Source organism: Hirundo rustica, chromosome 21 (genome assembly GCF_015227805.2).
Source record: "Hirundo rustica isolate bHirRus1 chromosome 21, bHirRus1.pri.v3, whole genome shotgun sequence".
NCBI classification, from domain to species: domain Eukaryota; kingdom Metazoa; phylum Chordata; class Aves; order Passeriformes; family Hirundinidae; genus Hirundo; species Hirundo rustica.
In genome coordinates, this window is record NC_053470.1 from 6866104 (window position 1) to 6892692 (window position 26589).

General features: G+C 45.4%; 1 protein-coding gene across 1 annotated transcript in view; it reads left to right on the plus strand.

Annotated features, from left to right (window-relative positions):
* Positions 1 to 419: 419 nt before the first annotated feature.
* The window catches only part of MAMLD1 (mastermind like domain containing 1), a 79858-nt gene continuing 53688 nt past the window's right edge, over positions 420 to 26589 (plus strand). The window contains exon 1 of the mRNA XM_040083764.2: positions 420 to 776. Within this exon, the coding sequence (XP_039939698.1) occupies positions 723 to 776 (54 nt within the window). The 5' untranslated portion in view covers positions 420 to 722. The remainder of the gene's footprint in view (positions 777 to 26589) is intronic.

Genomic DNA, 26589 nt, shown 5'->3' on the forward strand with positions numbered 1-26589 from the left:
TGCGATGAGTTTAACCCTTTTGTGTTAAGAGTGTTGAATATCGTACGTCCTACAGGGACAGGAAACTACACTCTGTAAGAATAACTCAAACCTCTACACTTCATGCTTTAGGCTCTCTTTTCAGTGATTTGAGCACTTTGATTTGGAAGGGGGTGAAAAAAATCTATTAATTGCCAGTAGCTTTCTGACCTATCTGACTTTGTACCAAATGAACTTGAAGCTGTACGAGGAAGGTGTTAACCATTCTAAGCAGCCTTTTGTGTGTTAAAATTTTGACCATGGGCTGGTTAATTTTCGCCTTCACGCACGGAGGGGGGGGGGGGGGTGAAATTAAATCCTTGGTGGATCTGTGAGGTGCCCAGTTTCTGTAGAGAAGAAAGTGTTACTTCCCCTTTAAGCCTGGCGCCGTTCGTGTGTGTGAGTGTGCGGTCTGTGTGTGTGAGAGTGTGTGTGTGTCTCCTCCTCTTTGAGTGACACAGCACTTAGATATGCCTATCAGTAACTTAAACCCCACAAACTCCACCTTCTAAGTGAGGAAGCTGTGGGTTGATGGAAATGTAGTGAGCAGATCGAGACAGACAGTGAATCATTAGCAAACTGCAACGCCAGGATGAACTTGTCTGGAACCTAAAAGGAGAAAACAGGCTGCGAGTCCTCTGCGGCGCTGGGTTTGCTCAATACAGCCAAAGTGGATCTAAAAGCCGGTTGATCCCCAGTCCAAGATGCTGCTGGTTTCCCAGCGGGTAGAAGCACCACGGATGGAGCCACATATTCCAGTAAGTGGAAGCATTTGAAATCGATATGGGCTGGGAAAGTCGGAGCTGGTTTTAAAGGACTTAAACACCCTCGGAACAGTTGTTCGCCGGGCTGGGCACGGTCGCAGCCGGGCTGGAAAGTTTGCAGGGGCGGTTCAAGAAAGTGCCCACCTCGGGCTCGCTCTGCCCGCGGGTCCCGTGTGCCCGAACCGCCGGAGGGAAGGGGACAGAAACTTGAGGGGAGAATTTCTCCCTCTATTCTGGTCAGAGCTGAAGTCGGACCACGAAGAGTAGGGCAGGAGGGAAGGGAGTCCGTGGGCTTTAAAATGGTGGTGAAGAAGGCGATTTGCGGTGCGGTGCGGTGCGGTGCGGTCCCGGGCACGGCGGTGGGGCAGCGGGGAACGCTCCGTGGGTTTCCGTGTCGCTGCTCGGGCGGTGACGCGCTGGGCTGCGGGAAGAGGCGGTGGATGCTGCGGGAAGAGGCGGTGGATGCTGCGGCTGGATGCTGTCGGGGGCGAGCGGGGACCCGCTGGTGCGCCCGGCTCCGCCAGCCCGCCGGTTCTCGTGTCAGTGCGGCCGGGCCGGCTCAGCCATCGTCCGGGGATTTCCAGCTAAACTTGGATTAGACAGGCAGCGAAGGATAAACCCGTCATGGCCCGGGGACTCCGCCGGGAGGCTGTCACGCGTGGAGGGGCTAGGCGCTGGTCCCTCTAGTATCTTTTTTTTCTTTTTTTTTTTTTTTTTTTTTAATTCCTGGTATTTGCGTTGGCAGCCGCGTGCCTGGTTATTTTGGGAACCCGAGTCGCACGTTCGGCAGGCAGGATTGTGAACAAAAGGCTCGTCCGAGCCCCGAAGGAGCGAGCGCTGGGTTATTGCTGGCGGGAGCGCGGCGCTGAGCCCCGAGCTGCGGGAGCGCGTGTGCGGGAACAGCCCCGAGCGCTGCTGCCGGAGCCTCCGTGTGCGGGGAGCACAACGCGCCAACAAAACGCCTGCTGACTCACGCTTCCAACTGTTTTGGTTTCTTAGGCTGTGGTTAAGATCGGGGCGCAGAGCAATGGCAGGGTAAACACGGTCCCACGTCCCCCCCCGCCCCGCTCCCAAGGCAGGGGCTGCCCCTCTCCCCCGTCAATAGCCGGTCCCTCCTCCCGGTCCCTCCTCCGCCGCCTCTCCCGGCCTGTTGCTCGAACCGGAGGAGCTCCGTGGCCGGGGGCACCGCGGCTTTTGTTCGTCTTTGGCTGGAGGCGGGGGGGGGGGGTTGTCACCAGGGTGACTCGGAGGGATCCCGGGGAGAACGGCCGTTTCTGGGAAGAAAACGCTCTTTGATTTCCTTTCACACACACCCCCCCCCCTCCCTCCGGCCTCCCCCCCGGAACAATAAATTAAAAGGCCGCTTTTGTTTTCCACGGTGCTCCCGGCGGGGGGGCGGCGGAGGCCGGGGCCCGGAGCGGGGCGGGAGGCGCCGCGGAGCCGCGGCCTGGCGCGATCGGTGCCCGCTGCGGCGTGAGCGGGACGCGCGGCCGTCTGGCCTCGTCCCGTCGGAAGCCGATCAACCCCGCGGGCACCGGCCGCTTGCGAGGAGCCTCCTGGAAGAGCCTCCCTCCTCCTCCTCCTCCTCGGGCAGCACCCCGCGGTCCCTCCCCCGCCCGGCCCGTGGGGGATTAACTGCGTCTGGCCCCTTCCGCGGGCCGGGGGCGGAGGCGCTGGGCTCCCCCCGCTGCCGTGCGGCCGCCCCGGCTGGGGCGGAGGGAGGGCTGTGGGAGCGCCGGGAGGGCGGAACGCTTCCCCCGGTTATATAACGCCAGTCTTCCCCTACTTAGCCCCGTAATCCCCGGGTAATGCCTAATGCCGGTGCCCCCGGGGGGCTGCGGGGCAGCGGGGTGGCCGCAGCTCCTCCCGGAGCTCCCCCTCTGGGCCGAGCTGACGTGGGCAAAGAAAGCTGCCGATGTGTGCGAGATGAACCGTACGGTGCCTCCGGGAGACGGGGAGCCGGAACGGCATTGAACCTGCCGGGTGCTGTGTCCCCCCACCCCGGCCCGGGCTCTCCCCGGTATCCCCGGTGCTCCGGCATCCTCCGAACGCGCCGCCCGGGCCGTGCCCTGCTGCTCCGGGGAGGAGCTGCGTGCCGGGAGAACGGCGTTGGCGGAAGGCGCTGACAGCGCCCTGGGGGGAAAGCCTCGCCCCGGGGACACGGGGGAAGCCCCCGCGCACGGGGGGCTCACCCCGCGGCCGTGATGCTTGGTTCAGTTACACGCGAGCACCTGAAAAAGCGGCGATCTAGCGCTGGCACTGCCCATTTTCAGTCCTCTCTCTTTGCCATATGTTTAGAAGGGAGGGGGGGAAGAAAAAAAAAAAAAATGCGCTTTTTGGAAGGATGCTCTCAGCTGAAGGAGGAGGTGGGCTGGGGGACGAGGTACAAGGAAATTCCATGTTAGGAAAGCGTTAGCAAAGGGTGACTTCTAATGTTTTCCTGCCACTGACGTTGACAGTGACACACATGTGTGGGTTGATATTGGAACGTCACAGAGTTTTTAAACTCAACCAGGAAATAGGCTGTTGCTCAGGGATAAAAAACAAATAGTCTGTACTGTAAGGCAGGTAACATGCAGTTAACAGCCCTCGAGTGAGTGAAAAGCTGTTCAATGTTCACAATTGAGCAGCTCGAATTTAATTCAGCTTTTTATTTTCAGAGGGGTTTCTTTCTCTCTTTTACATGTGGTTTTTCAACTCTATTTTTATTCCTTTTAAGTAATACTTCAAAATCAGAAAAGCACGTATTGACAGGGCTTTCTGCTGGTCCCTTGTATCTAAGTATTTTGAACTGTAAAGTGGCTTGTTTTTTTTTAAAGCTGAGGTAGTTGTTGGAGGGTTTGGAGAGGGATTAGTAATTAAAGAAGGCAGTTATATTTTAAAAATTCTTTTGTATGACTTCTTCTTAACACAGGTACAAGTGTTTAATAAATACAATGGTTTTGGTTTTGTTTTTCACTGACCCTGTTGTAAATGTTACAGTGTGGTAGCATTTGCAGATTTAAAATGGGATTAAGGAGCTATTGTGCTAGATGGTTTCTGAAGATGCAGGAAGACTTACTGGAAGGGTTCAGGATCCCAGGTGTCAGGCTGACGCTCTTGCCCTGACTGAAGTGGTCACTAACCTCCCTGGGTGTGACTGTAGGACAAGAATTGACCTGAGAATGGGCTTCGTGAGAAAGACAAAAGTTAGGGAGGCAGAAGGAAACACAAGGGCAAGAATAACAGCAAATAAAATCCCTGAGTCCTCCTGTGGGTTAAGTACAGTGCAACTCACTGGTTCCCAGTAATTTCATCAATAAATGTTCTATGTTACTCGCCACTCTGATAAAAGTTGCCTTAAAATAACTTTGATGAGTACGTAGCCATGGGAAAGTGAAGTAAATCTTGCAGAAGCTGTGACAAACGGGCTTTCCCAAACTGGGGGCTGGAGCAGTAGGAGGTTGAGCTCCTGAAATAGGGAGAGGGACAGAATCTCCAGGTTTTCATTGTTCCCTGGTGCTGGCTGCATCAGCGTTTCTCAGCATTTAGGCGAAAGTGACTATAAGTTACGATTCGTTAGTAATTGGTATGGTCTCCAAATAAAGATAGCTAAATCAGTTTAAATGGTGCTGGCACCTCTCCAAGGAGTCTTCTTTATAGCTGACACACTTGCTGCAAACTTCTTTGAGGAACAATTAATGTTGTACACTGCTACATCATCCTCTGTGGGAAGAGCAGTGATGTAACTCACTATGAAGGCTTTCTACCTGATGTTCCAGTTTGACTTGCAGTGTTTAAAAAAAAAAAAGAATTGAACTGAAGGAAGCAGAAGACACACCAAGGCTTTGTGTTGAACTGTTTTATATCAATATTGATTTTTTAAGGGGGTTTGTGTTACAAAGAGGGAGCTTTTATCCCCCTGAGCTCTTTGGCAATTATCTTCCTGCCATAAATGTTGATATGCACATAATGGATGTAACTAAAAAATCTCCTTATCCCAGCAGAAAAGGCTGACTGTTTGTTGGAGCAGAGAGAATGCTGAGAGTGTGAATAGACAAACCCATATGTCGCTGGTGAGAGATAAATGATGGACAAACAGGAGTTGGTTACTATGGATCAGCACAATAAACCAATTCCCATCATACACCTCTCTTAATAATATACCAGTCTCAATGCCATTGACGGGTAACCTAGGTAGCACCAGTCAACTGTAAGTTTTTCAACTGTTCTTTTATACATCTCAAAGAGCAGTTGGGACATTTCTAATTTTTTCAGATGCTGTGTGCTAAAATTACGCAGAACTTCCTTCCTTGCCAGTAATTTTGAAGGGGAACTTCAGAGCACGGCTGTAAAATGCCAAATGTGCGTGGTACCACTGTGTGCTTGTAGTAAGTTTTGTGCAGTGCACCCGCAAAAGGGGTTACCCTGGAAAAGGCAATTGCTGAAAAAATACGTGATGAGACTGGCTGGGTGTATAGTACTGCCCTCATTAGGGTTGTTTCAGGATTGGACTGGCTTTAGGAAGAGATGGGAATATTAAGTGAAAATAGAAATAGAAAAATGCTGGTTAATTTTTAAAGCAGCCCTGTAGAACAAGCAGTGATCAGTACCAGAATTTTAACTTTCTGAAACCCATTTCAGGGCTGCCAGCAGCTGAGGAGAAACTTTGCAAAACAGTCTGTGCTTGTGTCACATTCTCCTTCCCTTGTTCTGTATTATCACTGCTAGTGCTTTGCACAGAAAATTGAAGTCTTTGTCATTTAGAGGTTTCCCTTTATGTCCTTGTCTCCTGGTAGATATTTTTCATTGCAGTTGCTATGGACTGGCCTGTTAGTTCAGTTCACAATGAAAGTATATCTCAGGGTGACAGCACTAAGCAGTGCTTGTGGCCCTTAGGATGTGACTCCATGGTTTTAGAAGTCACCGGTTACACTACCAGAGAGCAGTGCAGTCAGGGTAGGATAACTTGCAAATGCAAATGAGTTAGAAGGAGTACTTCTTCCTCTTGGGAGCCCTTCTCACTGATAATATTTTTCATTTTATTAAATAGAGCAAAAAGTATTACTAAGTCATTACTTTGCTTTAAGAGGAAAATACTTTTTTTGTGCAGCATTTACTTCCAAGTTGCAGTGGGTCTTTCAGAGCTGTTAACCTTGGTGTGCACCCTGGGTGAACTGCAGGGTGTTCGTTGGGTTGGGTGGTGGGAGAGTACACCCAACTTCCTCATTCCAGGGCCCAGCCTGTCAGTCCTTTTCCATTTTGTGGCAGATGAGGCTCAGATTTGATCCAAGAATTATAGGCTCAAGGATCAGGCCCTTCAGGGAATTGTGGTGAGCCCCCACCCTGCTCTGTCTTGGGGGAAGCGAAATGGGAGCAAAGCAGGGCTGGGTGCACTGAATTTTACCTGGCTCTTGGCTCCTGTGGAGAGCCTGTTGTGCCCAAAGGAAAGAGCTGCGTGTTTCCTTCCTCCCCTCCCTGCCCACTAGCCAGCTGGGCTGGCTGGAGGACACATGCTGTGCCCAGGCAGCGTGGCTGGAGGCCGTACCCCTGGGGCCAGTGGAGAGCCAGTGGGGCCCAGGCGTGGGAGATGCAGCGGGATGCAGGATTTCATGTGGCCCTTGGCTGGGAGCGCTGCCTCATCGCCACAATGAGCCATTGATAAGCGCTGACCTGATTAAAGAGCTGCTGCTCACGGGAGGCTGGGGTGCACCCACTCTGGCAGGGGCTGCTGGGCTGCCCAGGGTTCCTCTTTGGGGACCAGAATTCACTGGAGTGTCCTGTCCAGAGGAAGGGGTCGTGTTGTGACTTGTTGAGATTCACAGTGCTTTTACCCTGAAGGGACTTGGCAGTTTTATTGATAAAGGAGTGTTACATAAGTACCCCATCAGGCATGTCCTAATTTGTTAATAATTGATGATCTGGGTAGTACAGAAATGCCTGGTGGTGTTAAAGGGCTTCCACACGGATCTGCAATCTCTGCAAAGCCCCCTGCTTGACTTTTACTTTAATTGCAATGCAGGCATTTTGCTTTTTTCCCCATTTGGTTTTGGGGGTTGTTTCGTATTTTTGGCGATCCCGTTGCGGGTGCCTGTCGTGGCTTTCTGTTTGGTCAGGGACAGCTGGGTGCTGAGCCTGGTGCAGACAGGATGGAGGTTCCCTCTGCAGGGCCAGGTGTTACCTGTGTCACCCCACATTAGGAAATCTCTTAGTGCCAGCAGCACCAGCCCAGGGAGAAGCCTGTTCCTTGCACCTTCCACCTTTGGAGGGAAACGCATCGGTCTGGTGGGAATGGAGGCAGTGGTGCCTCTGCAATTCCCGCACGGGATTTGCCAGCACGGGAGCCAGGATGCTTCTTGCACAGCACAGGTGCCCTTCAGTTATCCCCTGTTGATAACCAAACAGGCTGTGTTTGCATGGATTCAAAACCTGGCTACTTTCATGTGCCACAGCTAGAGAGATTGGGAAAAAATGTTTACCTCTGCTGACACACACACAAAAGAAATACTTACTGGGTATCATCATCATGATCTGGCTGCCTCTTTCTTCTTGCACAGTTTTTCTTTTCTGTGTACGTTTCTTTTTCTCTAGAATTAAGTGCCTCAAAACTCTGAGCAGATTTGGGAGTTACACCTACCCCAGACCTACCCTATTTATTGCTTTCAGAGTAACCCAGCACGTTTACTCTGTTGAGGGCAATGAAACCCATTTACCTGCATTAAAATCCGAAGCAGCAAGGTAACTTTCTAGTCATGTTGTGAAATATAATGCCATTGTTGGCTTTTATTAATGTCTCGAGGTGGATTACACGGTGGTTAGCAGGCTGTTCTGCTGGGCAAAAGACTGTCTGTAATTTCAAGTGGTTGATCCTGATCAGGCAGTTGGAGCGGCTGCAGCAACAATCCCTCGGAGCTCTAAATCACATTTGTCACAAGATCTGCCTGGTAGTATTGGCTGCTCCAAGACTTACTCCGACTTCGCAGCATTCCATCCCCTTTGGTTGGATCACAGCGGTGAGGGACTTGCCAATCTTCCCTGTTCTTTGTGCCTAATTCTGAAAGACTGGCAGGCTTTATGCTCTGTTTTCTGAAGAGGGCCCAGCTTTACTAAGCTCCTGTCTGTCAGGGATTAATTTAACCTCTAATTACTACATTTTCTTCACAGTTTGCTGCACATGAGCGTGTTGTAACAAAAGCACAAAGAAGTATGTCATTTTATTTAGCCACTACTCTGAAATTAATTTAGGGGGTACAGAGTCAGATCTGACACACTTGGTGTTAAAATAATTGTGCTGGCATTAGAATTAAAGTACATAATCTTGTTGTTTCTAATGATACAACAGTACTAGTGTAAATAGTGTTGTTAACTCGTTAGTTATAGCCACAGTAATAGAAGTGATATCTACTTACGGAAAAACACTCAAATAAGCGTCTCAGCAAAAATTTCCCCCATATAATTCATGATTTCCTCAAAACAATGGCATGGTTTCTACTTGAGTCCCATCTGACATTCTGGTTTAGGATTATATATCTAAGTGTAGTTTGTTGTTTTTTCTCAAAAGCTCTGCCAGATTACAGTAAACAAACATTTATGATAGCTTGGGCTTCTTCCAGCCCGTATAATGATTTTTGATTTCTTTTTTTGTTTTGTTTTAACGTGGCATCATGGGAACAGTACAAAAGGCCGTATGTCCTCTTGTCCCTGCTCACAGTGACATCAGCAGTGCCACAGTTCACGTTGAGAGCAGCCTGCTGTCTTGAAGGGAGTGAGTCTGCTCCTGTTAGGAAACATAGGATGACTTTCTTCTTTACCAGTTCTGTAATATTTACAACAAAGGTGTCAGTTGTTGGGTTTGGGTTTTTTTCTTTTGGAAAGGTTAGGCTTGGGAAATGCAGGCTATCTCCAGTTTAGGTAAACGTAGCTAAAATGTAGCTAAAAGTTGCTGGTGTTAAATCAGAAATGTGCAGTAGCGGTCTTGTCATCCAGCACCATGTTCATCAACTCTGAGCCAGGCTTTAAAACTACTTTGAAAATGTAATTTCTCATGTAAGGTTGGACATGCAAAAATCATTGGTTCTGTACAGTTTATTTCTAATGGAAACAGAAGGTTGGTTGTATATTTTTGTGTCATGCATTTGAGTTAAAAAGTATGGGCCCAACTCAGTAATCCTCCTTCAGTAAAAACTGTAAGTGCATTTGATGGGAAACTTCCCCTAAAGATTCCCCAAGGTCAGGTAGGACACAGTTACAGTTGCATCTTTGTATTTCCTTTCTCAAAAGGAGAAATAATGTGGCATCGTTATCCAGGCTTGTGACAACAGTGGCACAGGATTGCCAAAAAGACTAATGGGAGGAAAGTGATGATTGATTCTCTTTACAGTAGTAGATCAGATTATTTCTCTGAATTCTTTCTTCAGTTCGCTCAATTCCCAAACTGTAACCAGTTACTGTGCTTATTTACTCTAATTACTTCCAATCTACAAGCAAATCAAACATGAATTAAGATCAAGCGATGTGAGGGACGGGGTGGTTCAGTGAGCTGACAGTCGGGTTTGGAGACGCCCTCGCTGGTCAGAAGTTCCACAGGATGGTTTGATAGCTCTGCGGAGCAAGTAGGATTTTTTTGTGGATATGAGTTTTCATATAACAAGCCAAGGCCGAATAATGCTTATTCTAATTTCAAAGTCGTCAATATTTTTTTTCAAAGGGCCTGAATTTATGTGTGTATGTATTGCTGGAGGCAATTTTTGGAGTAAGTAGTTCCTAGGTTCTTACTTGTCCATTGTAAAATGGGACTGATGGTGCTTTACCTTCACACTAAATATCCTTAACTAGTTAAATATTTCATAAATAATCATTGCTTCTTACTAGCTGAGGTCTTTAGGGTCCTTTCAAATAGTTGGAAATTATATTCAAAATAAAAGCAGGTCTATCCTACTTGGATTTTCACAAGTCCAAGTTTATATAAGGAAATAATTTTTGAACGTATTTGCTACTTCAGTGACCCAGTAGATCTTGCTGATGGTCAGATACTTTTAAGGACTTCACTTTTTCTGTTACCTTAACTTACTTATTTTCTTAATTAATTGTGTTGATTTAAATAAATTCAGACAGAGAAAAACTCAAGTTTATACAATCTTCTAGTCAGAAATACAGGCAAAAGGTTTTGATCTCTGACAGTCAAATAGTGACTCATTAAAAAGGAATTTTTGTTCCTCCCTTTTCAAAGGGTTACTCACTACCAAGCAGTAAATATCTAGTTTTGATGCTACTGCATTGAAATGCCTGACATTGTTGGTATATTAAGCCCAAAGCCTGTAAGACTGTTTATTCACAGGCTTCATGGGGGTTTTTTTGTTTGTTTTTCTCGATTAAAGAAACCCACTGGGGGATTTTCTTCAAGCTTTACCCTGTCAATTTGAGTACAGACTTTGTTTGGATTTTAATAACAGAGGGCCCTGTCCATACTTTAAGCAGTGGGTCATTCAAATTATTTTTAAAAACACATGACCAAGCAAGCATTAATTTCTTTCCAATTTTGCATTGGGTAACATTAGACAAGGACATTGGAATTCGTCTAAATCAAAAAAATTTTCTTTGTCTTCCACAAAGGATTGTGTGCTAAGCATTTTCTAAAACTGCATTGCATAAAGCTGAAAATAATAAATTGTACTGAAGAGAGACAGACAAAATCCAGCCCAAGGCATGGCCTTTTTCTCCATTTCCATATTAATCTTGACTCTCTGAGCCATCTCTTTTGTCTTCCTGTTCTTACCTATTCTGCACATTTGATGGAAGGGCACAAAGGCATGTTTGAGTCTTCCATCTCATCTCGTCTTCTTAGGGATGGATTTCGTGGTTTGAATTTACATAGCATTGGAAAGATGTTTTCTTGGTTGCAGCAACGCTTGTGTTTGACTTGAAGGAGAATGAGAGTGCATTTGGGCTTTTCAGTACTTACGAGATGTGAATCTTGGTCCCTGATCCCAGGAGGTAGATCAGACTTAATTTCAAGTGAAAGTCCTTGTCTTCAAATAACTTCCCATGTCAGTTGAAGGTCAATATTCTTGAATTCCAGAGATGTAGATGAGTCAAATCTAAAGTTTAGGGTAAGTGTGAAGGATGTAAGAGAAAATGTGGATGTTTCTTCCAGCGCCGCTCTCCCCTCCCCTTCAGGGCTCCCACAGTCTGTCAGCTGTAACGGAGTGATTTGATTACTTTGTAGTGTTAAGCTAAAGGAATAAATCTGAGAGCCTTGGGAACGGGGAGCCAATCCAGCAATCAAAACCAAACAAGTTAATAAAGGCGCAGCGTTTCTGCTCGGTGCTGCTGCAGAAATGCTAGTTCCAGAAATGCTCGGGGCAGCCGTGGCGATGGCCCAGTCAATTAGTGTAAGTACATCCCCTGTACACACCACCATTAACTGCATGCTGGGGGCTGACCTCCCTGTTTTGAAGGAGAAGCGTGTGTTTTCTGCTGGTTATAAATTATGAAGACGTTGAATGTCTCGGGATGAACTGTTTATTGCTCACCACCTCGCTTTCCATTCTCTCTACGTGCCTAGAGAAAACTTAAGCAATCTGAATTGCCCTTTCTTTAAAATCATTTTGGCCTTACGCATTATCTACAAATTTCTATTTCCTCCTTGTCAGTTCTCTCCCCCAGCCCAGCATCCCATAAACTAGCCAGAATTTGAGCATTTTAGTGACTATCCACAGAGGTGGTTTGAAATCCAAATGACACCCTCAGACCGGTTTCTGGTGCCCACATGCCAGGATAGGTACAGTCCAGAGTCATTTGGAAGACAGTGTACACAGAAGTATTGTGACCTACAGCAGCAATGTCAAGTGTTGTTGAGTAAGAAAACCCGTACTACTTGTCTGCGTGGAACTGACTGTGGATGTGGGTACTCCTGCAGAGAAGACCTGGACTGCTGACAAAGAGCCTTATGCTAGCTTGTAGCTTTAATTTTATCATATCTAAGAATGGCAGTAATGGCAAACTAGCCAGGAAATGACCAATTCTGGCTGCCCACAAGACCTCCCTGTGGAGCATCTACGTGTATGTTATTTCAGGGTATTCAGTGGCTAATTAGTCCAGCAAACTTCCATTTGTTGGTGCTTGTGCCTGGAACAGAAACAGGTACAGCCCTCTGTACAAGAATGGCAGAAAATGTGCCATTGAGTGCTTTGCCATCTGCTCCTCAAACCGTAGCGAAGCAAACTGTTAAACTTTGCGTGGAGCTGAGGGCTTGATTAACTTCAATTACCATCCTGTGGTACATGTTTGCAATGCCGAGGGGATTAGGTGGCATGCATTTTCAAGAAATACACGTTCATTATTCAGAAGGGTTATGCAATCACATCCAGTGGTCATTTCCTTTTGGAGCAGAGCTGTGTCGGTGGTGTAGCTTGTTTGTTTGTGCGTTCATCCTGCTGGATCCCGGCACTGCCAGCACCAGCGGAGCTGCTGGTGCTGCTGCAGCCACCCATGGAGAACCAGAGACCTTGGGCTGCAGAGGTGAAGAGGTCCAAAGTACGAGGAGGCAATGGTAGGGGAGAGAAAGCTGGGATGGGCTGGGATGGGACCGAAGGGAGGGCAAAGCCAAGGAGACAGGAGAGCTAAGGAAACTGAGCAGGTTTCCTTTTCATCTAGGAGAGGATGGAGGCAGAGCAGGTCCAGAACTGCCTCAGTAAGGCTGGAATCTCTCACGTGCCTGGTCCACAAGGTCCAGCATCTCCTACAACTTCCATTCAAGCAGTAAGTGCTTCCTGTGTGCAAACTTGATCTGTGCTCCTTGGGCACTGACTTCCAGGCACTGCTTTTCTTTATCTCTCTTGTCTCTTTTAAGTTTGCAACCCTTGTTTTTGCCTTGTACTCTTCCTTTCATGCCTTTGCTGTGGTTGCTCTGCTCCTGGTGCTGCCTTTCCAGAGGCAGGCAGAGCTGTGGCAGGGAGCAGCGCAGTGCCGGGGCTGTGCACTGTCCATGAGCACAGGCACGGCTGGGTTGGGTTTGTTTTGTCAGAGGGATTTTTCTTTGGCTGAGCACCGTGCTGGGGCAGCCCAGGTATTGCTGGCCGGAGCACAGAGCTGCTGTTCCCTGTGCAGCTGTGGGATGTGCCCCTTGGATGTGAGCTGGCGCTAACACTGGGGCAAAAGTTAAGGTATGACTGCCCTGCCATCCTTTTTCTGTGAATTAACTGGTGCAGGCAGAAACAGTGAGGGCAGCTTTCACCTGGCCAACCTGCAGTTCACTGCCAGCAGGACAGCAGTGGCTGCATGAGCTGAGTTTGAACTGCAGAAGTTGCTTAAGACGTTAAGTAAATAATCTGGCACTTGACCCACAGGGAACAGCAGAAGTTCCCGGGGCAGCGTTGCCAGCCTGCCCCAGGCCGGCTTTCCCTGGGCCAGCCTTTCCCGGGACAGCCTCAGGGGCACGTCTGCATGAGACCAGTGCACCTTGCTGTGCGGCAGGAAGCTAGTTCAGAGGAACATCTGAGCTGCTAATTAAACATCTTTCCAAATCTCCTTCAACAGCAATTTGGGATCTTAAGGTGGCCTTGGATTCTGTGAACCAAACGCGGTAATGTTCTCTTTTACAGCTGGTTCTGAAGCATTGTAGCTTCCCCGAAGTAAGGAGATGTAATTCAGTGTTTACAAAGGCAGACAGGAAAGTAAAAGACTCTTTGGTTCTCTCTGAGAGCTTTTTCAAATGTAGAAAGAATGAGTCACTCGACATTTCATTACTGAATAGGAGCTGATTTACAAGTGCGTATGCCCCGAGATGAATGTCGGTGGATGAACTCCAATAGTTTCCTCCATGACCATGCTGTAAATGGGCTTCAGCCAGTTTGATGTAATTCATTCTGTGGCACTGTGCTGTCTTTTGAAATGGAAGCATCATCCTTCTTATGATCTTCTGAATGCTAGAAAGCCGATTAACATGGGAATTCCTGATTAGCTTTAATTCAGCTCTACTACTCCAAGAAAGCATAGTTCCTGAATTGCACAAAGAAAGCCTCTTCAAGCACGGATCCAGATCAGTGTACTGAAGATCCTGTTGGTAGGTGTGGTGACTGTGATTAATATTTACTTGATGTCTTTCATCTTCCAAGTACTTTACACAGAACAAGCATTTCATCTTCGCAAAAGATGTATGACTTAGGTGAAGGAAGTTTTATTCCCTCAGCTTTATTAAGAAAGGCAGGGGAACGGAAGCAAAGAGATTAAAGTAGCTTGGTCATGGTTACAAAGAAGGCCAGCTCTGAAACGGTGTAATTTCACGTTTCTATTTCTGAGTCCAGACTAATGTCTCTTCTTAGTAAGAACAAGCAACAGGACAGACTTTGGAGTAAGAACATCATAAGAACTCAGGCATCACTGAGACTGGTGCCCTGCCAGCCTGTTCTCCTCCTCCTACCCTATGGAGGCATTCCCACAGGTTGCCACTTGAGTTGCAAAGCATCCATGGATTTTTCCTTAGGCTGATCTAATGGCCCACTTTAGTCATTGGTCTGATTGGCCCACTGAGAAATAAGTGTGTGTTGAGATTTCTGGAATAAAAGAGTCTCTGCTGAAGTGAATATGATGAGATGCATGTACGATTTTAATCAATTCAATGCCTTACTGCATTTGAAAGTGCTTAAATTGTATTGTTGAATTTCAAGCATGTAAGTGGTCTCATTAATCTGGAAAAATTACTTGTTTACCTTTGGTTTGGATAGGGCTACTCATAGAACTCTATTTAAGTAAACACTGAAGTTCATTGCCAAATCAGGGCCCTGGCTTGTAGCAAAGGCCGTGTCACCCTGAACTGCAGACTGGCAGGGAACCTGTTGAGGGCCAAAAGATAGTTTTTGGCTTAAAGAGCTTCCTATCAAGATGAGTCAGTGGCCAAAGCTTAACATCTGAGAAAGTTCTTGTCTGAGAAGGCATCTGATCTTCTGAAAGAGAAGCCTCCCTGCTAGATGCATACGAGCTGTGTGCATCCTCAATCTGGTTGTGCAGCTGGTTGACTGTAATGGAAACCCTCACCTGGGAGGCTCCCCTGGGAGCCTTCCTCCTTCTGCATGGGGAAAAGCAATTGCCTTTTAGTTCCTCAATTCCTGCTCTCAAGAAGAAAGAGAAGATGCCCTTGCCTGAAACTGAAATCCACTCAGAGATGGTGAAGCCGTAGAAGCCATTTCATTCTGTCTAGATTTGACTGTAAATTGAGCCTCGTGTTTCACGCAGAGTAACGATTTTAATGCTGCAGTGAGGAGCCACCGGGTGAGAGAAGGGAGGCAGGAGAGAGGAGCAGTGCAGCCCCACTCCCCTCCTAAGGCCATGCTTCAAAATGCTTAATTAGTCGTTTCAAACCGGTGGCTCTTCTCCTTTGAGGCAGGAACGATGTATCAGCAAAAGCTGACCAAATTGATGTAGCGAATCAATTCTATGGTAATCCGTTTATTTAAACTTTGGTACTTAAATTTATAAGCTCTTCTCAAGTGTGCCTGCACTGCCGTTCATTAGCCCGTATTCTTTTATGCTCCTGCTCGGAGGTTTGTGCTGCAGATAGCGAAATGGCCGGGACATGCCACTCGAAACTGCCTCCAAATGTAATTCAAGCAGGTCTGCAATAATAGTGCTAAAAGAAGAGCTATTTAGTGGCATTATTAATGGGCAAAGAGTTCAGGCAGGATTATGAAAAAGTAAATTTTTATTAAGAGTGGAGGAGCTAGAAGAATGGACTGATTGCCCTGAGTCCTCTGGGCCCTTGAGCAATCAATTTCCCTTTCTAGTATTCAGTTACTTGCTAATTGTATTGATTTTTATCAAATATGTGTACAAATCAATTTTGTATTTTAGTGCTATTAAAAGCTTCCTTCCTTCCTTGCAGGCAGTGCTGCTCTGATCATTCTCATTCTCTCCCTTTATTTTAATGCTTTTATCCTAATGCATATTTTCATTAGGACGTGCGTGTTTTTCCTTAGGACATCAAACTAGGTTGGGATTTCACCTTGATGCTCAGGGGTGGAGCAAATAGTGCAGTCAGTCAGTCCAAACCTCTGTGAAGTCAGTGGAACTGTCTGCTTAAGGAAAAAAATTGCAGGAAAGGGATGTGTGGTGTCGTAAAATGGGTGGGTGCAAGTGAAGTGACCACACAGAGTGACCCCCTGAAGAACAGGAAGCACGGCTGCCACAGGACAGGGATTGTGCTGCAAAAATCTTGTAATGAGAAACAGAGGGGATAAATGCTGAGCATGATGCACTCTTACTGAGTAAAGGGGGAAATGAATCCTGGGCGAGAAAAATGAAACTCCTGTTTTATTAGGATGTCCTCCATTGCTGCTGCAAACCAAGTCACTTAGGCACTTCAAGTAAAGTGGATGCTGGAGACATCTCTGAGCAGAGGGAATGTATTGAGCTCTGAACAAAATTCTCCATTTGTGTTTGTTTATGCCCATGGCGATTCAAATTGTTCCTGTCAAAGGTACCGGTTTTCTGAGACAGCACATGCTTGTGCTCTCCTTTTAATGTGAGCCACACAGTTTGGGTTTGGGGAGAATCTCTCTGGCTGTGTGTGAGCCTGAGAAATGGACTCTCGTCATTTAAATGTTTGGTGCATGTACAGCACTGCCAGGGATGGGGGGAGACTTTGGACTTCTAATGGTGTGAGCAACAGTTACAAGAACAAGGGAAGTTAGCACTCTGCTTTTCCACTTGCCTCTGACTTAATATTAAAAATGGAGAGTTTATGGTGGTGTGTTTTCTGCTCTTACGCCCAGACACTTAAAAAAAAATACTTTTATACTTTTCCTCAGGAAGGAAGAGTTGCATTAGCAAGTGTTTGGGTATACACACATGTGGTAAAAACACACCTTATATTAAATCATTTAAAACAGTGGTACATAGATCATTTCATATTTTACATGCATCACTCTGGTCTTTTTGATTACATTCTCCTCCCTGGTTCTGCTGATTTTTCTTCATCTCACAGCAAACCCAGCAAAAGCCAGAGCTTTCTCAGCCTCTCCTCCCTGCCAGTCGCTGCTCCCAAAGGCAGAGGTGCTGTGGTGTGGGAAGGCAGACCCAAATCCTCCTGCCTCATCCAGTGGCATTAAAGGACCAGGATGCTGGTTCCCCAGGAGCCCCCAGACAACAGCTCAGTGGGGAGCAGGAATTCTTTGTGACCCATCACAGGGTTTTGCTGCACTCCCCAGCTGCCGGGGTGGCTTTTCTCACCACATTGGGGTGCTTGGTCTGTTCAGATCCAACACAGGCACTGCAACCACCACCATCAGTATAATGTTTTAGAAGCTGGTTAGGAGAAACCAGTCTTCTTGTGCTTTGATCTGTGTGCAGAGTGAGTCCCCTGCCTGCCTTCCCAGCTGGAGTGGGGGCACAGGTCCGTGCACAGCCCCCTGCCCGAGGAGCTGGCAGCTCTGCACCCCGAGGCACCAGGGCTGTGTGCCCGGCCGGGAGCACGTTTTGGTCATTAGGTCTGTCCAGCGCCTCTCGTAGGAGAACTCACAGCCTGGATAAGCCGTGTGAGAGGTCATTATAACACAGAGAAGATAAATGTACCGGTTCTGCTGGAGGCTGTCCTCAGGCTGTTTGTTATGTGTCTCTAACACTGTCACTACATCACACACTTCCTCGATCTCCGTATTACCCTACAAGCCTGTCTAATGGGATCCTCTGCTGCTGATTCCAGCTTACCCTGACCTACTTCTTTCTTGTGTCCCAGCAAGCTGTCAGGAGCTATCAGAGCACTGGGAGCTGAAATAAACACTCACTGAGGGGAAAAGCAAGGCTGTCTCTAGTGAATTTAATTAGCTTTGTTTAACTGGCTTGTTTGCTTTGTAAATCACATCATTTTTAGTCAAATTTAAGGGATAAAAAAAAAAATCTGTAATTAAAATCAAATGATGCACAACCTTATTAAAAGTCAAGAGTTTTAGAAGTTCTGTACAAAAAGTCATTTAGTTTGTAACACATTTGCAGCACTCTGAATATTTTAGGGAGAAGGAGAATGAAACTGAGATTCTTTTTGGTTTGGGGATCTTTTGGAGATTGGGGCTTTTTGAATCATTACCTTTCCCTGAATATGGCTTAAAAAAAAATTGCTTTGGTCTTTTTGTCAACATTGCAAGCTCGCTGCATAAAATTTTAGAATCCAGATAAAGATTCTTACTGTTCCTTTCTTTCCTATGGCCTAAGCATCAGTATATTATGCATAGTTTGAATCCCTGCTGTTGTATGAGGCCATGGTTTAAATCCTGGCTTCCCTGTGCAGGTCTGTTGCATTTTTGAGTGTTGGAACAGAAGTTATTGTAATTTTGACTTTGCCAGACAAATGAAGCACTAACTCGGCAAGTCATCACTGGGTTGGATTTGAAAGTGCTTAGAGTGTTTTTATCAGACAATGCATTTTGTCTTTCAGGTGCTTTACTATATTTCAGTGCGGCACATACTTCTTCTAACAACTGATGTTCTTGCTCTTGTCAGTGTCAGGTCTAATCCTCTCGCTGTTGAAAATGATAAAAGCCCTATGAATTCCTAATATGTCTTATCAAAATCTGGCTCAAGTATAAAACGTCTGACCCCAGCTTGTGATTCTTCTTCAGCAGAAATATGTTTCTGCCTTGCACCATGCAAGCATATTGAGAGAGCCTCCTGAGCACATGGCTTATGGAGATACCCTCATCCTTGTGCTGAGCTGCAGCACGAACAGAAAAGGATTAAAGGACCACTGAGAAATAAATGGGTATGCATGAGCTTGCAGTCTGAGAAACAGTAATATATGGGATAAAACTGCTACCCGAGAGTATGAGAGGAATTAAAAATCTTTTTCGCAAAGGTGCAGAACTTCTGTGAGTCTTTTGAAGAGGATGTAAGATTGGCTAACCCGTAGTACTGCACTGAGAATTGCTCGTGGTAATGATTTCATTGAGGAGTATAATGAGCAACCTGATTGCTCAATGACTTCTGAATAAGTCACTAACTTAAGGATCACTGCGAGGTTTCAGGGAAGGAAAAGAGAGATGATGTTTTCTCACTGGGAGTTTTGGAGGTCCCTTGGCCCCATGGGAACACGGGGTGCTGGAAGCTCTCTGCTGTGCCAGGAGTGGAAGTTGTGTGGAAGTTGTATGGAAGTCTTACAAAAAGATACAAAGAGGGAAACTTCAGAGGCTTGACAAAACCGAGTTGAAACAAGAACAGCCAGGTGAGGGGGGTAACCGAGCACCAAGTGGTTAAAGCCAAGTGGCCAAGTTTGTGGCCTTTCAGCAGTAGGGAATGAGGCAAGGAAAGTTGAGACATCCCAGTTCAATTTCAGTATCTTCCATGACTCCAGTGAACACAGAACAGAAAATTTTATGTATTACAGCTTCAGAAACTTTGCTCGCATTCTGCGGCTTTACCAGATCCTGTATATATCCCTCGTGGATTGAGGTCTTAAGTATTTTTGGCATCTGTAGCTGAGCTGTGTAGAGTGGGAGGAATACAAGTACTGCTCCTGGGTCATGGCTCCAGAGAAAGTGGCTGAGGTGCATATTGTGGAGCTTTTATCACAGGCACGCAGCAGATTTTATAATCTGGCCCAGCGTGAATGGCAAGAAAAATTTATACTCTTGATACCCTGTTGAGAGGTGAGTGGTGGAGCAGGGTGAGGAGGCTGAAGCTGAATGCTCATTTGGACCCGTTAGATGCTGAGTGCTGCTCACTGCAGCTGAGAACTGGGTGTGAGGACAAGGAGACCTCAGCGCTGTGGGAAAGTGGGAATTCAGGGTGTTTAGCAACAAAGGTGATTAATGGCAGTGTGCCTGTCATCTCTGCCACAGCGCCGATGTCCCTCCGTTCATCTCCTGCTGCGGGAGGAGGGGAGCAGGACAGGGACTCGGACCTGTGCGCCTGATGGAAACCAGGAGCTGAGGAGGGCACCTGTCCCAGCACCTCCCTTTGCACCTGTGTGTGTTCTGGGCACCGCTGCACTCTGAATAATAAACATTTCATTCCTAGCTCCTCATATTTGGCCGTGCTTCTGTGTTAGAGGACACAAAAAGGGACAAACGTTCATAAGACTTGAGTCGTTTAACTTAAATCAACCTCCTCCTACCCACTATTGACAGATCAAGAGAACCAATGAGGCGTGTTTAATTACACATGCACCCAGTTTACAATTAGTCTGCAGACTTGATTTTTTTTTCCTTTTTTTTTTCTTTTTTTTCCCCTCCTGACTCCACAAGGAAAAATTTGGTTCTGCAAGAGGTCTGACTGAATGTGAGACCAGCAGGGCTGCAGTGGGATTTTTTTTTTTTTTTCCCCCTTTTTAAATGTAAGTGGAATATCTTCTAGGTCGAATGATTTAATCTGATGCTCTAATGTGACATGGTTTAGCAATCCTTCTGCTCCCCTTCTGCTTGTAATAAGTGACAAAAGTATGGCTTCTTGCTTGATAAATGGGTTAACAGTATTCACAAGGCAGGTAATAGAAATCCATATTAATAGGTGGAAATTGGCTCTTGATGCCAGGCAGGAGAGTCTAATGAAAGTATTATTGTTTTAGCTTCCAGCTCCTTTGGAAGCTGAAAGGTAAATGCCCGTGTTATGTTCTTATTACCTATTTATTACACCATATAGCTGAGTGGATATTTATTAAATTACATTCATGTTTAATGCCTGTTTGTATACTTTTCACTCAATGTGTTCTCAAAGGAAATTCTCTGGAAGTGTTTCAGAATTGCACAACTATTTTCCCATTCTCTTTTTGTAAAGTAAACCCATTGTTGCCAACTGTCAATATACAATTGGCTTGGAAATTAAATTGTTTTCTGCTAAGCTGTAAGAACCAGCTAATCCTGCTCTATTTAATTTAGGGAATAAATATTTAAAAATCTGAAAACACACGGTATTTTTGGGTAGTGTTGATTCTACTTTAGTCTTTGAAAATACCCAAGATCCCAAGAGTTGGGCTTACCTATTTTCATCTTTAATTTAGCATTAAATTGCTTCATCAGGGATTTTATATATGACCTTCTGTATGTTTGTGATTCTTTTGAGAATATTTAAAATAGTACTGAATACCATCAAAGATAAGAAATTAGAAGCCTGTTTATTAATACACCTACTTATCATGCTTCTCCAGTTTCACATTTTTATTTTCTTCTTAAGCAGCACTTTCAATTAATTCCATCTAGATTAAAAGGAAAAAAAAAAAAAAAAAAAGGGAAGAAAACTAAAAGAACCAAAACTAAAGCCAAAAACCCAGCAGAGCTCAAGTATTCCCACGTAGCTTTGACCTGGAGAGCGCTGGGATCTCAAGGGCTTTTCTGCACATCCTGAGAGGCAAAAAAAAAAAAAAAAAAAAAAAAAAAAAAAAGGAGGGTGGGCTTGCATTTTCTTGCACCATATTATTTCCAGTTTGTCTCTCTTGTCAGAGCTCTGTGATTGTGCAGCACTATGGGGTGATGCAGTCAGTGAGTCAGGTGAGCACCAGGGCTGGTAGCCAAGGGCTCCTGGTTTTCTGTGTGCCTTGTCCAGCAGAGTCACACCACTTCCTTCCTGACCCTGCATCCTGCGCTCACAGACCACGCCAGAGAGATGCCCAGCTGGAAATCTGTGCATTTTTTAAGCACAGGGTTTTTTAAGTTAATTTAAGCGATCCCAAACAGGACGTTTGACTCCCCTGCTTACACTGAGAAGCAGCTGTGATGTGTAGAAATCTGAGGAGTGTATTCTTTCCTCTTCACCAGGTTATTTGCAGATGCCTCAGAAAGAGCTGGGGCTTGGTGCAGGCAGCTCCTGTGCTGACACAGAGCCTCAGCAGCTCTTACAGGCACCTGTCCCTACCCACAGAATCCTGCTGGGGGGATCAGGCTGGAAGATCTGCACTCAGATATTACAAAAAGGCCAAGTGGTCTTTTTATTGAAAGGCTTTGATAGCTCTTGTCTGCTTGAAGTTTAATTTCAGTGGAATATTGTATTGATCCATCAATGCAATCTGTTAAATACTGCTATTTGAACCACTCTGGCTTGTTTATATTAGGGATAAATAAGTAACCTGGAGCTGCTGCACATGTTGCAGCGCTCTGCAGTGCAGGCAGTAATGCAAACACTTCTGCAACAAGCAAGTTAATCACTTTATCACTTTTATTAAAATCTTGCTGCCACTGCCCTTTAAAGACCCATTCTTTGCCATTAGTGGGTTGCAACAATGCCCAGTGAACATGCCTTCAAGTTAGAGAGATTGAAAAAAAAAGCTATATAAAAGAATACCATGTTATGCTTCACTTAGAACTGATTTACATTATTAATGTAAGAGAACAATTCAGAAAACAGTTGTAATCATGATGCCAATTTTTTTTTTTTTTTTAATGGTGTGGAGAGAAACAATAAGTCAGTCTTCTGGAGTATGTGGAGCATATAGGCAAGTAGCAGTTCAAGCAAATTTTAGCACGTTTATTGGGTTTTGAAACTTCAGGCATCTTGGATCAGCAAATATTAGTAATGTTTTAAGAGCCATTGCAAGCTCTTCCTTAGGTTTTATATATATATAAACATACATAGACAAAGAAGTTTATATATATGAGTGTATGTGTATGTAGAGATGTAAAGAAACTCCATCTCTGTTAAGCATTTTAGTTGTCATGGGAATAAGCTCTTCAAACTGGTATTCTTTCAGTTTTAATAATCTTAAGTCCCTTTTCAGTACTCACAGCTCTGCTTTACCTTTGTGTTCACCCAATTTGATGAAGACTCTGTGGGCTAATTAGTTTCATTTCTGCTTATGGCTGATATCTGATAGTTTTCATTCCTTTGGCTTCCTCAGATCTTGATCAATGCTCTGGTGTGTTTGCTGTCAGCACTGCAGGGAAGGGTTGTTCTCTCTTCTGTACCCCAGTAGCACATATTGCAGCACTTGGCTGGTTCCCCATTTTGTAACACCTTTAAAACATGGCTCTGTTTCAGTCAGGATTTCATAAATCGTATTGATAGAAAAGTTGGACTCGATCCTTTTTCATGCGGTGTGACAGTACAACAGAATTTATAGCATTGGAACTCATCTGAGAGACACCCATAGTAACACTGGTATTTTCTGTCCTGCCTTAATTTCTCTTCTTAGTCCAGGCATCCGTAAATGACTGTGTTAATTTTTTGTTTAATGATGTTCTTTAAGATGAAATTTTGCCAATTAGTGGGTGTTTGAGCAAGTTTTCAGTAAGATTTTTTTCTTTTCTTGATTTGTTATCTTACTCTCCAACAGTTTGAGCATACTTGAGTTATTTTGAGTTTGAATTCTGTCCTTGGAAGTCAACACAAAACGCTTAGCATGAGGCAGAGATCTTGTAGATCCTAGAAGAACATGAAAGCAGCTCGTGGCACTGCAAACAGCAGCAAAACCACTTACAGGTTTAATATGTTTGGATAGGAAATGCCCAAGAAAATGTATTTCTGAGCCCCGTGTTGTTTGTTAAGTCACAGTGACGCACAGCCGAGGGCCTGAGGAAAAGTTCAGGAACGGCAAGAGAGCAAGAAGGAACTCGTCAGTGGAGCATTTCTGTGGAGATACTTTGTGGGCTGTTTATTGATTGCTCAGGTCATTGGTGAAAGGTCAACAGCTCTGCTGTGTCGGCAGATAAAGACAGAGGAATGGCATGTTGAGGTCACATTGGGAAGGAATTCAGTCACGCTAAAGAAAGAACGTTTTTAAACCTTTATTTACTCAAAAAGGATTGTGAGGCATTGAGCTTGCACATTTATGACCCTTCAGTGTAAGATTAAGAAACCTTATTCTCGGCTTTCCCTGGGAGTTTTCCCCTTTGCTTTACAGTCTGCTTTTAGAGTTGAACCATTTTTAGCCCGTTGCTTAATTCCTTGCTCCTGGTTTTGTGTCTGGCAAAGATTAGAAGAATATTTCTTTCTGCAAAGAAACACTGGTGATTTTTTTCTGAACAACCAAATTTTGAAGTGATTATGCCGGATGGATAATTTAATTTTTTGGGTTTTTTTCCTCAAAATGCCTGTAGAGTGCTGAGCCCTGTTTGTGTTTTACCCTCGATGAAGGTAACTATTGCATGGCAGGGCTGAGATTTGACACATCTGAAAGGTGAACTGTTCAGGGCAGAATTTAAATCAGGAGAACTCTGGTCTTGTCTGAACAAGGCAGGGACGCTGCTCATCAGCTGGTGTGTGCTGGGATTTAGGCGGGCAGGGTGAAAACAATCCTTTTCATTTTATTTACCTCCATTAGGAGCCAATTTAAATGAAAGTTAATAGGCCATTATTGCACTTTAGAGAAAGGGTTCTTACACAAACACTTAAATTCACGGTTTTAACTAATCCAGTGCAGATTTGTTTTGCAGGAAGCTGTAAGTAGATGGGGAGCTGTTTTCCAGATTTGGGGATCAAAACACCTGTCAATAAGCATGGTGTTCTCTCTAATGCAGAGTCCTGGTCCAGACACAAAGTGGGTGGCAAAGAGCACATTTGTTTCCTCAGTCAGGTTGGACACAAAGGCAGTAAGTGAATAGGATTTGCCTGCATAGAAGATGTGAGAAAAGGTTTGTATGTTGGAAACAGAGTTGCTGTGACTGATGATTTTAATATTGTCACTTTTAGGCTTCTAAACTCCAAAATTACAACTTAAAAAAAAAGAAAACCCTGTCTCTTTCTTCAGTGACTCAAAGCTCCTGAGTTTATGATCAGAGTAGATTTTTTAATCTTTTAGTATTAAAACTAATAAATCCTGCCTTTTAGATCTTCCAGGACTGCTCAGGTAGTTTGTTCCCCCCGCCAACCTTGATGCAAAGCACTATGTAAAGGTTTATGTGTGTGGCAATAGTACAATTCCTCACAGGCTTTCTGAATACTAGAGAAAAGTTATGTCAGACCAGTGATGACCGTAATAATAATAACAAAAGAAAAAGTAAAAATTAATAAACTGAATTTTTATTTAATTTATTAAGAAAGAAAGTAGTCTTGAAGATGAAATGAATGCACTGCTGCTTGCCTGTAGTTGCTGAATCACATCCTGCTCCATCCAGAAGTAACTACATGTTGGCATCCAAATGGCTGTTGAGTCACCTCTGCAATGTGAACTGGTGATTTACATTCATACACCAGAAAAGCGTCTCTGTTTAATAGTGAAAACAACAACAACCCCCAAACTGGTTTTTGCAAGAGAATGTCCCAGAGTAAAGATCTCTGGATGGGGTTAAGATTTCTATTAACAGGCAGGCGAAAGCTTGCAAGGGACCTGCCCGCCCCACGTAGGTGCTGGGAGAAGGGGCAGAGGTGCAAGCACGCAGTGTTGGCCAGGAACACATGCAGGAAGGAGGCTGGAGGTGCAGGAGCCACAGCTCCCTCCTTCTCCTAAGAGCACGCTCCCAAAACCTGAAGCGCAGCCTGGGGAGCAGATTCCTACAACTGCTGGCAGAGCAACGTGCCAGCACTGTGCCCAGAACACCGTGACCGTGTTTTCTGTGTGTGTGCCCTCCCTCCCAGAGAATCAGCCCTTTGTCTGAACGACTCCTTTCTCCTTTTCTTTTCTTTCTCAAGTTTTCAGCTGGTGGCTGGGAAGCGGGGAGGGGAAAGGAGGAGGGGGGAGGGACAGCCTGCAAAGATGAAGCAGCTCATGAAAAGAAAAGCTGCTGAATGGGCAGATTGTTTTATCTGGATGAGTTTTGTGTTCCTGACTCTGTGTTGCAAGGGAAGGTACAGTACAAACAGTATTCTGGCTCACACACTCCTGCTTCAGCCAGGAGATCGCTCTTTCTCCTGCTGCAGCTCAGAAGCCCAGAGCGTGTGTTATCTTTTTCCCCCTCCCCCTGAAGGTATCTGTTTGCTGCTGATGGCATTTCTCTTTAGCAAGGGCTGTGTTTCCACTGTAAGAAATGTGAACTTGTCTGGAGGATCCTGCAGCTTTGTGCGCCCCCGCAAAGTGGCATTTCCTATGGCCGCTGCCTCCAAAAAAGGTCCTTGTTCCCAGCCTAAGTCTGAAAAGAAACCTGAGGATAAAACATCTAAGCGAGCCTTAGGAGGAAATGTGGAATCCCTTGGAGTGGGGATCCCAAATTACCCCTCATTGGCTGAATCTTCTTCTCTCTTCTTCCATCAGAAAACTTTAGGAGCAGCTGAGGCTCTGGTGGTTGCTTTGGTTGCCCAAGTAATCGCAGGCTCCAACAGGAGCTGTGGTGATAATCTTTGAAATGGAGAGGAGATGGCCTCCATGACTAAAGGTCATCAGGCATCTGGTACGAGATGAAGGGATTTTGTGCAAGCAAAAGAGCAAAAAAGGGTGTATGAATTTTGAGGGAAGAAAAGAAGAGGAAAAATTTTAAAGGAAGAAAAAAATTGATGGTAAATTTAGTGCTTCAGGTTCAACATGGCAGGGAGGGAAGGAGGTGGGCTGTGTGTGTCCAGGCAAAATAATCCTGATTAAGTAAGTCCCATGGATTCAGGGAGGAAAAGAAAATTCCTCCTCTAATGCCACTGGTTTGGTTTTTTTGCATCCTGAACTGTGTCAGTGAGGCACTGAAACCCTCATCAGTGTGTGGGGAAGGAATGGTGCTGCTGGCCTCTTCTGTGCTGAAACTGTAATTTAAAAATAAGGGAGATTTTCGGGCTGCTGGAAGTTCTCTGGTGTTTCATCATGAGAAGAAAATGCTAATGCATCCCCCCGCTGAAAGGTAGGAAGCCAGTGAGCAGGACTCCCCTCAAACACAATGGCTCTATCTTGCTCTGTTATGCCACAAAGGAGTGGCTTGCTTAATCTCTGAAATTAATAGAGCAGAGAGGAAATGGCTCTTAAAGAGATGTGTGTCTGCTTCCTTCCTGTGCGGGGCAC